This window comes from Sander lucioperca, chromosome 14 (assembly GCF_008315115.2).
Source record: "Sander lucioperca isolate FBNREF2018 chromosome 14, SLUC_FBN_1.2, whole genome shotgun sequence".
NCBI lineage: Eukaryota > Metazoa > Chordata > Actinopteri > Perciformes > Percidae > Sander > Sander lucioperca.
The window spans coordinates 11,867,710-11,881,552 of NC_050186.1; the positions used below are offsets into that span (position 1 = coordinate 11,867,710).

General features: G+C 43.7%; 2 protein-coding genes across 2 annotated transcripts; both read left to right on the plus strand.

Moving 5' to 3' along the window:
• Positions 1–3,070: 3,070 nt before the first annotated feature.
• LOC116041807 (tripartite motif-containing protein 16-like) lies at positions 3,071–4,960 on the plus strand. The gene has a single exon (XM_031287861.2). It carries the CDS (start codon positions 3,135–3,137, stop codon positions 4,803–4,805), a length of 1,671 nt encoding a protein of 556 aa, XP_031143721.1. The 5' UTR covers positions 3,071–3,134; the 3' UTR covers positions 4,806–4,960.
• A 3,314-nt stretch (positions 4,961–8,274) lies between these two features.
• LOC116041818 (tripartite motif-containing protein 16-like) lies at positions 8,275–10,162 on the plus strand. The gene has a single exon (XM_035991772.1). The coding sequence runs from the start codon at positions 8,458–8,460 to the stop codon at positions 10,117–10,119; it is 1,662 nt and encodes a 553-aa protein (XP_035847665.1). The 5' UTR covers positions 8,275–8,457; the 3' UTR covers positions 10,120–10,162.
• The last annotated feature ends 3,681 nt before the right edge of the window (positions 10,163–13,843 follow it).

Below are 13,843 nucleotides of genomic sequence, written 5' to 3' on the forward strand. Positions count from 1 at the left end.
CCTGAGAAGCCCCGTGGTGAGGAGCAGAGAGTTCGCCTGGAGTTCGCTCAGAGTTGGAGTAATAATCACTCCGCCCAAGTTGCAGTGCTTCGCCTTCTGAGAATAGTTATAGAATAGAATGAAAATAGAATAAAAGTTTTCAATTTAAGGATGGAATTCGGTGTACCAGGTACCAGAGCACCCTAGGCCAAAGGTCAATGATCGATTTTATAATCGTTTTATCTGATCTGAGGCCGTATGTTTTGGACACTCGGGTGAAGAGAGGGGCGGAGCTGTCAACCGATCACCATCTGGTGGTGAGTTGGGTCAGGGGGTGGGGGAAGAATCTGGACAGACCTGGTAAGCCCAAACAGGTAGTGAGCATAAATTGTGAACGTCTGGAGGAGGCCCCTGTCCGACAGACTTTCAACTCACACCTCTGACGGAGCTTTTTGTGCATCCATGTGGAGGCTGGGGGCATTGAACCCGAGTGGACAATGTTCAAAGTTTCCATTGCTGCGGATGTGGCGAGGAGCTTTGGTCTTAGGTTCTTAGGTGCCTCAAGGGGCGGTAACCCACGAACACTGTGGTGGACATCGGTGGAGTCTTTCCGGGATATGTTATCTCAAAGGACTCCAGAGGCAGTTGCAGGGTACCGAAGAGCTGCAGCCTCTGCCGTGAAAGAGGCAAAGCAGCAGGTGTGGGAGAAGTTTGGAGAAGACATGGAGAAGGACTTTTGGTCAGCACCAAGGTGCTTCTGGAAAACTGTTCGCCACCTCAGGAGGGGGAAGCGGGGAACCATCCAAGCTGTGTACAGTAAGGATGGGACGCTGTTGACCTCAACTGAGGAGGTAATAGGGTGGTGGAAGGAGCACTTTGAGGAACTCCTAAATCCGACTAATACGCCCTCTATGTTAGAGGCAGAGCTGGAGGATGATGGGGGATTGTCGTCGATTTCGCTGGCGGAAGTCGCTGAGGTAATCAAACAACTCCACAGTGGCAAAGCCCCGGGGATTGATGAGATGTGTCTAGAAATTCTGAAAGCTCTGGGTGTGGAGGGGCTGTCTTGCATGGCACGCCTCTTCAACATTGCGTGGAAGTCTGGGACAGTGCCAAAGGAGTGGCAGACTGGGGTGGTGGTTCCCCTGTTCAAAAAGGGGGACCAGAGGTTGTGAGCCAATTACAGGGGTATCACACTTCTCAGCCTCCCTGGTAAAGTCTACTCCAAGGTGCTAGAAAAGGAGGGATCGGCCGATAGTTGAACCTCGGGTTGAAGAGGAACAATGCGGATTCCGTCCTGGTTGTGGAACAACGGACCAGATCTTCACTCTCGCAAGGGTCCTGGAGGGAGCCTGGGAGTATGCCCAACCGGGTGTTTTGTAGATCTGGAGAAGGTGTATAACTGGGTCCCCTGGGATATAATGTGGGAGGTGCTGCGGGAGTATGGGGTGAGGGGGGCCCTTCTCAGGGACATTCAATCTCAGTATGACCAAAGCGAGAGCTGTGTCCGGGTTCTCGGCAGTAAGTCAGACTCGTTTCAAGTGAGGGTTGGCCTCCGTCAGGGCTGCACTTTGTCACCAATCCTGTTTGTAGTATTTATGGACAGGATATCGAGGCGTAGTCGGGGTGGGGAGGGGTTGCAGTTCGGTGGGCTGGGGATCTCATCGCTGCTTTTTGCAGATGATGTGGTCCTGATGGCATCATCGGCCTGTGACCTTCAGCACTCACTGGATCGGTTCGCAGCCGAGTGTGAAGCGGCTGGGATGAGGATCAGCACCTCTAAATCTGAGGCCATGGTTCTCAGCAGGAAACCGATGGAGTTCCTACTCCAGGGAGGGAATGAGTCTTTGCCCCAAGTGGAGTTCAAATACCTTGGGGTCTTGTTCGCGAGTGAGGGGACAATGGAGCGGGAGATTGGTCAGAGAATTGGCGCAGCGAGGGCAGTATTATATTTAATTTATCGCGCCGTTGTGACGAAAAGAGAGCTGAGCCAGAAGGCAAAGCTCTCGATCTACCGGTCAGTTTTCGTTCCTACCCTCACCTATGGTCATGAAGGCTGGGTCGTGACCGAAAGAACGACATACAGGGTACAAGCGGCCAAAATGGGTTTCCTCAGGAGGGTGGCTGGCGTCTCCCTTAGAGATAGGGTGAGAAGCTCAGTCATCCGTGAGGAGCTCGGAGTAGAGCCGCTACTCCTTTGCGTTGAAAGGAGCCAGTTGAGGTGGTTCGGACATCTGGTAAGGATGCCCCCTGGGCGCCTCCCTAGGGAGGTGTTCCAGGCACGTCCAGCTGGGAGGAGGCCTCGGGGAAGACCCAGGACTAGGTGGAGGGATTATATCTCCAACCTGGTCTGGGAACGCCTCGGGATCCCCCACTCGGAGCTGATTAATGTGGCTCGGGAAAGGGAAGTTTGGGGTCCCCTGCTGGAGCAGCTGCCCCCACGACCCGACCCCGGATAAGCAGACGAAGATGGATGATTCTATGAAGAGTTTACCTCCTAAAAGCTGAAGTGAGCAAAGTTTTGAATGACAAATGAGCTCTGTTGTAAACAAGCGTTGCTGCGTTCCTCATCACTTATTTTTATTTTTTTTTTACTTTTAGTACAAACTGCAGCTGCTCTTACAGTACAGAGTATGTACTGTTGCCTGCAGTACAGCTTGCAGACATTTGGGGCAGAAAACTCATAACATTACAGCTTGAACTTTGAGCCTCTTGCTCAGATATGCTGCACAAAGGATTGTGTGTCAGAAAAGCACGCTGGCTTGCAAACTGCACCCGGATGCATTAGGACATATTTTTGTCATTCTGCATTTAACATACTATGTATTTGGACATACTTAATCTTTTTCTGTCATAATTATGGTAGTATGGGCATTGCAACACCCAGTTTCCTCTCAAAGCGCTCCTCTTCCAGGAAGAAAGCAGAGCTTGGTAACCCCTCCCTCCTCTTCCTGCTCTCAAACACAGCCAGCTCGTCTCTGTCCACTCATTTCCTTGTTCCCTCCCCTTCAGATGTACAGTTTGCAGATGGGTGTAACCAACATGTTGGTGAAGTACAACAGAGTATCACTGCTGTTTTTAGATCAGAGCTCAAACTAGTTCCACTTCTCAGAAAGTGAGACTCAGACAGTCGTTGTCACTGAGCGAGAGGTGAAATGGCGCAGAAAGGAGTTCAGCTGGACCAGGAAACCTTCTCTTGTTCTATCTGTCTGGATCTACTGAAGGATCCGGTGACTATTCCCTGTGGACACAGCTACTGCATGAACTGTATTAAAAGCCACTGGGATGACAAGGATGAAAAGGAAACCCACAGCTGTCCTCAGTGCAGACAGAGCTTCACACCGAGGCCTGTCCTGCTGAAAAACACCATGTTAGCAGTTTTAGTGGAGGAGCTGAAGAAGACTGGACTCCAAGCTGCTCCTGCTGATCACTGCTATGCTGGAGCTGAAGATGTGGCCTGTGATTTCTGCACCGTGAGAAAACTGAAAGCATACAAGTCCTGTCTGCAATGTCTGGCTTCTTACTGTGAGAAACACCTTCAGCCTCATTATGATGTCGCTCCATTAAAGAAACACAAGCTGGTGGAGCCGTCCAAGAAGCTCCAGGAGAACATCTGCTCTCGTCATGATGAGGTGATGAAGATTTTCTGCCGTACTGATCAGCAGCTTATCTGTTCTCTCTGCTCTGTGGATGAACATAAAGGCCACGACACAGTCTCAGCTGTAGCAGAGAGAGCTGAGAGGCAGAGAGAGCTCGAGGGGAGTCGACAAAACATCCAGCAGAGAATCCAGGACAGAGAGAAAGATGTGAAGCTGCTTCAACAGCAGGCGGAGGCCATCAATCTCTCTGCTGATAAAGCAGTGGAGGACAGCGAGAAGATCTTCACTGAGCTGATCCGTCTCCTGGAGAAAAGAAGCTCTGATGTGGAGCAGCAGGTCAGATCCAGGCAGAAAAGTGAAGTGAGTCGAGTCAAAGAGCTTCAGGAGGAGCTGGAGCAGGAGATCACTGAGCTGAAGAGGAAAGACGCTGAGCTGAAGAAGCTCTCACACACAGAGGATCACAACCAGTTTCTACACAACTACCCCTCACTGTCACCACTCAGCCAACCTACATCCAGCATCCATATCTGTCCTCTGAGCTGCTTTGAGGACGTGACAGCAGCCGTGTCAGAAGTCAGAGATAAACTACAGGACGTCCTGAGAGAGAAGTGGACAAACGTCTCACTGACAGGGACTGAAGTGGACGTTTTACTGCCACAACCAGAACCAGAGCCAAAGAGCAGAGCTGGATTCTTAAAATATTCACGTGACATCACACTGGATCCAAACACAGTAAACACACAGCTGTTATTGTCTCAGGGGAACAGAAAAGCAACATTCACGAGTCAACATCAGTCTTATTCTAGTCACCGATACAGATTCACTAACTGGCCTCAGGTCCTGAGTAGAGAGAGTCTGACTGGACGTTGTTACTGGGAGGTGGAGAGGAGAGTGAGAGGAGTTCATGTAGCAGTCTCATACAAGAATATCAGAAGAGCAGGGAGGTCGGATGAATGTGGATTTGGACGAAATGACAAATCTTGGGCGCTAAGTTGTAAAGAAAACAGTTACACATTTTGGTACAACAATGTCCAAACTCGCGTCTCAGGTCCTCTGTCCTCCAGAGTAGGAGTGTACCTGGATCACAGTGCAGGTATTCTGTCCTTCTACAGTGTCTCTGAAACCATGACTCTCCTCCACAGAGTCCAGACCACATTCACTCAGCCGCTCTATGCTGGACTTTGTTTTTATTATGGAGCCTCTGCTGAGTTGTGTAAACTGAAATAGACAGAAGTCATTTAAGGGTTAAATTCTGTGTTTTAACTCTTCAACTTATTCAGGGTTCAACAATAACGGTTAACTGATGGCCCGGGGCAAATAAATATAACAACCCACCTGCCTGTTGATGGTATCATAAAAGACGTCATCGTTCTCTTGCCCCGTCAGAGAACGCTCGGAGAGATGAATGTGTCGTTGGCCAATCAGGAACTGAGTTGATGCTTGACACAAAAAAAAATTTCTAAAAAAGTTTTTACACTTTTGAGACTTTTGACGGTTTTAAAGTTTTTTTTAGTTATTTTTTACATTTCTGGACTTTTTTCTTTTACATTTGACATTTGACATTTTCGATGCTTTCTGTTTTTTCATGCTTTTTTGAATTGTTTTGAATTTTTTGAAGTTTGGCGTCTCTTTTGATGTATTTTTCCTAAATTAGACTTTTTTTGAAGCTTTTTATGTTTTTTTTTATGTTTTTAACTTTTAAACTGCTTTTAACTGCTTCCTCTCTGCACTGAGTCAATAAATATTACACAGACTTAAAAGTCCCGACACACATAAGACAACAGATGATGTGTAGTTGATCCTTTACATTTGGTTTGAAGTATTTCCACATTGATTTGTCACAATTTAAGAAGTCAGAGACATTTTAATGTTTAGCCTCAAATCTCACCTTCCCAAATACTATTTTCAATCTGAGAGCTGAAACTCTTCTCTCCCATGTTTCCCATGAGACCTGAATGCAGCATCAGTGTTACAGGGTGGGACTCCTGTGAACAAACTGACACAGTCTGATATTACATCTATTTAAATGTCTCTTTACTGATGTGTGAAGTTTGGACATGTCTTCCTGCAGTGAACATCCCAGCAGGTTAACAAGTGAAATGTGTAAACTGATGCAGGACACAAGAGGGCTCCTTCATCCTGCTAACCAGGGATGTAGTGGAGGTTAAAGCTCCTCAGCTCACTTTGTCTGCAGCTTTTAGTTAACAACATGTCTTGAAGCTGATGGAAACCTTTTATAATAAACATGCAGTGTGCATTGGACTTGTGGAGGTTTCTTACTGCTGGACTGCTTGAATCTAGGCTGAGTACTTTCCTTAAATAGGCTTCTCTGCTTCACTGTTACTCTATCTGCTGTCTGAGGCAGGGACGTCATCAGGCTTATTTTAACTACCTATTTATACCCTAAAAGGTTCCTAAGCCCCCCCGAATAATAATAAGAAAAATAATGATTAGATTCATCACTCACTACGTTGAATCAATCTTCCTTCACCATTCATCTATCTGTGTCATGGTGTAGTGTGGCTGATTTATTTTGATTTCACTAACTATCAACTGGTGGAAAAGGCAGAGTTTTAGAGGGATGCTAATGAGCGCCCGCGTGCACGGTAACATTATGTGGATGAGCGACGTAGAGAGTAACTGAAGAGACAGAGCGCCCATCGACATTAACCCAAAGCAGTGAATCGGAGAAATAAAACATTTTCGCTGATTTATCACTCAAAATGCAGCTGTAGCAAGCAGCTCACTATCACTAACGTTATCCACATTCATATTTAAAAACAACAAATTATATTTACATCTACAAAAAAGCCATTAATGGCTATGAGGATGATACACCATCTTGGGGTGGCAGTAGCTCAGGGTTGGGAATTAGAGGGTCGCTGGTTCAAGTCCCCGTACGGACCAAAGTACGGAGTGTGGACTGGTAGCTGGAGAGATGCCAGCTCACCTCCTGGGCACTGCCAAGGTGCCCCCAAGGTGCCCTTGAGCAAGGCACTGAACCCCCCCCCCCCCCAAACGCTAAGGGGGCCGGACTAGCAATCGCAGCCCACTCACTCTAACATTACTCCATTTGTGCATGAATAGGACCTGACCATGTGTGTATTTCAGGCCTGTGTGTAGTCTGTATAACAGAGTGTTAATTGTAATTTCCCCACTGCAGATTAATAATAAAAAAATATAAAGTGAAAGTATGAAGTAAGTCTGGTCTCTTTGGTGTAAACTGGCAACTTTCAGAACGCTGCAGATCGCTGCGTTGCAAGAAGCTGCAGGTTTCATCTCGTCCAGAATCTTTGGTCTGAACTTGCTACTGCACACACAGTGAGTGACATACAGTGAAATTATAAGTTGTTTTTAATGACCAGCTTAACTTTAGCTATGTTTATTTGAGGTAAAAGAAATGGGATATTTTAGTTGACTATGGAAAACAATAGTCTAGCTAGAGTGAAAGAGTGAAAAACAAGAACTAACCGGTATCTAAAGGGCTCTATTCTTTGCCATTAATACAGCCTGCTATCTCTATAGTATTAAAAACAATATCAGTCTTCAGTTGTCACTGAAAACTAAATGTCATAGTGTCCCTGTTAATGCTATTGTACTGGTATACCCTTCAGTTCATCGACCAGATGGACATTGGAAGATATTTTAGGAGAGAGAGAGATGCAGGACATTGGCAGGGCAGATGATTCTGATTGAGGTCAGTAGTGGTCTACAGGTCTAAGGAAATGTGGGCCGTTTGGTTTTCTTCTAACAGGCATTTGTTGCCAGGTAAAGGCACCAAAGCATAGCCTGAACTAAATTATTTCATATTTATTATATATGCTATATTATGACCAATTTAAATGTCTGCATTCATTTGCTGTAATAAATTAAACAAACATGTAGATGTTGCCTAAATGTAGGCTAGGATATACATGAGCATATATATACCCACAGATACATACATTAAAATATAATACATTGAAAGCAATAATACATACATAGGCTACATGCATACATAGGCCTACACATAGCAATCGTTACTCCTAATATTTTATTCCTTCCGCCATCAGGTTAATAAATTCAGACAATAGCCACTTTAAATAAGATCCTTATCAACAGCTATTGTCAGGGTTTTGGTATTTTGTTCTGTTTTATTGTGTAGTCTTGTTTCTCTGTTTTGCTTGGTTTCCTGTTTTATTTTGATAGTCTGCCTTGTCTCCCTTGTCTTGTCTAGCTTACGTCCTGTCTTTGTTTGTTTCCCGCCTTTTTTGATTGTTCTGCCCCACCCTGATTTGTTCCACCTGTTGTTTCACCTGCCTCTCGTTCCCTCATTACCTTGTGTATTTAGCCTCTCTGTTTTCCCTTGTCTCTTGTCGGATCGTCTCGTCTGTTTGAGCTGTTTTTCTTACCTAGGACTGTGTGAGATAGGATTTTGTCCTAGGATGAAATGATCCAAAGTTTGATTAAAATTAATTTCAGGACAACGCAGTAATTTTGTAAACTGGGGCGCCGTCTCCAAACCCTCTGATTACTGTTGTCTGCGGTACAGTCTGCAGACATTTGGGACAGAAAACTCTGATCACATTGCAGCTTGAACTTTGAGCCTCTTGCTCAGATATGCTGCACAAAGGATTGTGGGCCAGAAAAGCACGCTGGCTTGCAAGCAAAGCTTGGTAACCCCTCCCTCCTCTTCCTCCTCTCAAACACAGCCAGCTCCACTCTGTCCACTCATTTCCTTGTTCCCTCCCCTTCAGATCTACAGTTTGCAGATGGGTGTAACCAACATGCTGGTGAAGTACAACAGAGTATCACTGCTGTTTTTACATCAGAGCTCAGACTAGTCTCACTTCTCAGGAAGTGAGACTCAGACAGTCGTTGTCACTGAGCGAGAGGTGAAATGGCGCAGAAAGGAATTCAGCTGGACAGGGAAACTATCTCTTGTTCTATCTGTCTGGATGTACTGAAGGATCCGGTGACTATTCCCTGTGGACACAGCTACTGCATGAACTGTATTAAAAGCTTCTGGGATGAAGGGGATGAGAAGGAGACCCACAGCTGTCCTCAGTGTAGACAGAGCTTCACACCGAGGCCTGTCCTGCTGAAAAACACCATGTTAGCAGTTTTAGTGGAGGAGCTAAAGAAGACTGGACTCCAAGCTGCTCCTGCTGATCACTGCTATGCTGGAGCTGAAGATGTGGCCTGTGATTTCTGCACCGTGAGAAAACTGAAAGCATACAAGTCCTGTCTTGTCTGTCTGGCTTCTTACTGTGAGAAACATCTTCAGCCTCATTATGATGTCGCTCCATTAAAGAAACACAAGCTGGTGGAGCCGTCCAAGAAGCTCCAGGAGAACGTCTGCTCTCGTCATGATGAGGTGATGAAGATGTTCTGCCGTACTGATCAGCAGCTTATCTGTTATCTCTGCTCTGTGGAGGAACATAAAGGCCACGACACAGTCTCAGCTGCAGCAGAGAGAGCTGAGAGGCAGAGAGAGCTCGAGGGGAGTCGACAAAACATCCAGCAGAGAATCCAGGACAGAGAGAAAGATGTGAAGCTGCTTCAACAGCAGGCGGAGGCCATCAATCTCTCTGCTGATAAAGCAGTGGAGGACAGCGAGAAGATCTTCACTGAGCTGATCCGTCTCCTGGAGAAAAGAAGCTCTGATGTGGAGCAGCAGGTCAGATCCAGGCAGAAAAGTGAAGTGAGTCGAGTCAAAGAGCTTCAGGAGGAGCTGGAGCAGGAGATCACTGAGCTGAAGAGGAAAGACGCTGAGCTGAAGAAGCTCTCACACACAGAGGATCACAACCAGTTTCTACACAACTACCCCTCACTGTCACCACTCAGCCAACCTACATCCAGCATCCATATCCGTCCTCTGAGCTGCTTTGAGGACGTGACAGCAGCCGTGTCAGAAGTCAGAGATAAACTACAGGACGTCCTGAGAGAGAAGAGGACAAACGTCTCACTGACAGGGACTGAAGTGGACGTTTTACTGCCACAACCAGAGCCTGAGACCAGAGCTGGATTCTTAAAATATTCCCGTGACATCACACTGGACCCAAACACAGTAAACACATGGCTGTTATTATCTCAGGGGAACAGAAAAGCAACAGTAATGAGTGAACAACAGTCTTATTCTAGTCACCCAGACAGATTCACTGACAGGCGTCAGGTCCTGAGTAGAGAGAGTCTGACTGGACGTTGTTACTGGGAGGTGAAGAGGAATGGGAGAGGACTTTATGTAGCAGTCTCATACAAGAATGTCAGCAGAGCAGGGGGGTCGGATGAATGTGGATTTGGATACAATGACAAATCTTGGGCGCTAAATTGTAAACAAAACGGTTATACATTTTGGTACAACAAAATCCAAACTCCCGTCTCAGGTCCTGTGTCCTCCAGAGTAGGAGTGTACCTGGATCACAGTGCAGGTATTCTGTCCTTCTACAGCGTCTCTGAAACCATGACTCTCCTCCACAGAGTCCAGACCACATTCACTCAGCCGCTCTATGCTGGATTTTGGGTTTATGGTTGGTCAAGAGCCACTGCTGAGTTGTATTAAAGGTCCCATGGCATGAAGATTTCACTTTATGAGGTTTTTTAACATTAATGAGTTCCCCCAGCCTGCCTATGGTCCCCCAGTGGCAAGAAATGGTGATAGGTGTAAACAGAGCCCTGGGTATCCTGCTCTGCCTTTGAGAAAATGAAAGCTCAGATGGGCCGATCTGGAATCTCCTCCTTATGAGGTCATAAGGGGAAAGGTTACCTCCCCTTTCTCTGCTTTACCCACCCAGAGAATTTGGCCCACCCATGAGAGAGAGAGAGACATCATGGCTTTCAAACGAGCAAAGTGGCAGTTGGTCAAGGCCACACCCCCACCCTCCACCTTGCCCCCCCCCCTCCTCCTCAATAGCATTTAAAGCTACAGACACAGAAATGGCACATCCTAAGGAAAGCTCATTGTGGGACTGGCTCTAGTGGCTGTAATTCTGCACCAAGGCTGAATTTCAGGAAAGAGACTTCAGATACAGTATTAGGGGACCACTAAGGTCTATATAAAGAGACTTCAGATACAGTATTAGGGGACCACTAAGGTCTATATAAAAGAGACTTCAGATACAGTATTAGGGGACCACTAAGGTCTATATAAAAGAGACTTCAGATACAGTATTAGGGGACCACTAAGGTCTATATAAAAGAGACTTCAGATACAGTATTAGGAGACCACTAAGGTCTATATAAAAGAGACTTCAGATACAGTATTAGGGGACCACTAAGGTCTATATAAAAGAGACTTCAGATACAGTATTAGGAGACCACTAAGGTCTATATAAAAGAGACTTCAGATACAGTATTAGGGGACCACTAAGGTCTATATGAAAGCATCCAAAGAGCATCATGTCATGGGACCTTTAACTGAAATAGACAGAAGTAATTTAAGGATTAAATTCTGTTTTAACTCTTCAACTTATTCAGGGTTCAACAATAAGGGTTGCCCGATGGCCCAGGGTAAATAAAACACCACTGTTTGAAAAACAGACCACTGCTGAAAAAGCGGAAAGAAATATAGAAAACAGGACAAAAAAGCAACAAAAACTTCGGAAAAAGCCCAGAATGGATTATTGGGTTGTAACCAGGGTTCAAAATTAACTTTTTCGTCCACCAGCCAAATGGCTAGTGAATGTTCAAATTTTATCAGCCACTCAAAGGATTACCATTGTTTTTTGGCTGGTGAGTGAAGCAAATCTACCAGCCAATTGCATATTTTACCAGCATTTGGTTGGTAAATGGTGCTAATTTTGAACCCTGGTTGTAACCCCCCCCATCCTCCCTGTAAATAACGCCTATAATCATAATCGCCTATAATCATCATCAATAACTCATTCTTCTCTTTTACATAGCTGAGATTCTGGTCTAACAAAGTGATTGTGTGGATGAAGTGAATCTGTATGAAATCATTGAACAAGAGTCTTTGAACAGACTTTACTGATGGGATGTGTGAACAAACTGAAGCTTTACATGATGAATAAACTAACATGAACAAAGTCTTTTCTTCCCGTCTTCATTCCAGGGTTTCATACAAAGCTGATGGAGAGAATGTGAAACTGATATGAGAGTATAACTGAGGCCCTTTTCCTCCTGAAACACCACAAAGTACAGTGGTCATGTTTAGAGTCAGTCAGTCTCTGTCCTTTCAACTTTCCTCACTAAAACTGCTCCGTCACAGAGAAATGAGCAGAGTTTTCTATCACTTGTTGCTTTTTACAGCCAACATTTCCTCTCTGCACGGAGTCAATAAATATTACACACACTTAACCCTCCTGTTGTCCTCGGGTCAAATTTGACCCAAATTCAAAAAGTTTCTATATCAGAAATTTGGGTTTCTTTCAACCAAATTCTCAAAAAATATAAATGTGGATGGTTACAACCGACTAGTAAAATAAATGATCAGTTTACTACATTCTTTGAATTTGGGTGTTTTATTCAATTTTATAGCATTTGAAAAAAAATTGATGAAAGAAGTGACGAAAATGTCAGAAAAATAACAACAAAAAGGTCCAAAAAAATGCGTAAAAACGTCGGGAAAAGTGACAAAAGTCTTAAATAAATTTATAATTTGAAATTTTGACCCAGAAAAATAAAATGTTGCCTGGTCAACGGGAAGACAACACAACGGGTTAAAAAACAAAATACTAAGAATTAATTTGGTTGAGTTTGTGTGTGAAGAACTTTTGTACCCAAAATGTTCAAGTTCAGTGCTTAGGTTTAGTTCTGACATACTTGTACTTGACTTGAGTATTTTTTATTTTATGCTACTTTATCTTTCTACATCATCCAAGAGGTAAAACTTTTACTTTTTACTCCACTACATCTGTCTGACACGCTGTGGTTTGTTTTTTTACTTTTTAAAATACAAAACTTTGATATGATGCAGTACTAAAGTAGTTCACAAAGTATATATACTTGGCTCCACATTGAACTGCAACATGAAATGCTCTTCCATGTTTGTGTTACATATTCGATAATAATAAGACACTTTGAAGGAGGCAGTCTGCATAATGAGTACTTTTACTTTTTATACTTTAAGTGTATTTTGCTGATAATAATTCAGTACTTTTACTTAAGCAACAGTTTAAAATTGAGGACTTTAACTTGTAGTGGAGTATTTTTAAACTGATATTTCTTCTACCATCGATTATACAAAACAATAACACGTGCGTTTACACTTAAAAATATCCTTAAAGCTGCGTATAGCTACATTATAGTGTTATAAACCTTGTATTGTTTATATACATCTTATACATGCTAAATAGGTGTTAGGTCTAAGAAATATCCACATGACAGGCACATGTAAATGCTTCTTTAGATTTATTTTTTATTTCATCATCACAGTGCAAACACATTCACATTTAAGGCACGTGAGCCTCGTCAGTGCAAACTCAAGGCACACAGGATTAAAGCGTTCATTTCAAATGTTTCCAGGTCAAACTTTCCCTTTCAGTGAATTCCTCACAATTACAAAAAATCTGTCTCACAAGTATCGCAGCATTTTTCCGTCTTCCACTTTAAAAAAAAAAAGGCTCTTTATAAATGTTCAATCATTAATACTCAGTGTAAAATATTGTAATAAACAGACATGAGGATTAAAATAAAAAAAATAAAAACTCTTTCATAAAATCTGAGGCACAAAGTTCGAGCAATATTTAGACCTTTTTCACGGCAGACATGTTAACATGTGATAGGAGGAAAAGCACCGGTGTATTAAAAACCATTAATGATGGCTGCATTCCACTTAGGAGAGGCCCTGGTATGGAGCATGCTGACTCACTGAAATAGCTTCCTAGGACACTTGATGGAACTGAGCCATCGTTAAGGTTATCAATTTCAGCTGTGCTTTTCCTACTATGACAAGTCCAAATGTCTGCTGTGAAAAAGGTCCATTGCAAAATGTTACATTTGATTACAAACAGACGGGGAAGCAAAGACGTAAGGCGGCGTATTAGAGCCATTGTAGGTTAAAATAAAATAACAATTTTAAAAAAGGAGCCGGGGAAGGTGGGTAATATTTCTAGAAGTAAAATTCAGAATATCTGAGATTTAAGTCGTAAATCTACGAGAATAAACTAACAAATTTACTGGGAACATTTTTGATATTCTCTGAGATCAAAGTCACAAATTTACGAGAAAAAAGAAAAAATATATATATACACTGAAAGAAAGTGAAAGAGAAATGGGAGACAAAAACAAGCAAAGTGTCAATGGAGAAAATATTAAGACAGTGACAT

Excerpts from the sequence above, each read along its gene's own strand:
- LOC116041807 (XM_031287861.2), top strand. The coding sequence starts at position 3,135 with ATGGCGCAGAAAGGAGTTCAGCTGGACCAGGAAACCTTCTCTTGTTCT.
- LOC116041818 (XM_035991772.1), top strand. The coding sequence starts at position 8,458 with ATGGCGCAGAAAGGAATTCAGCTGGACAGGGAAACTATCTCTTGTTCT.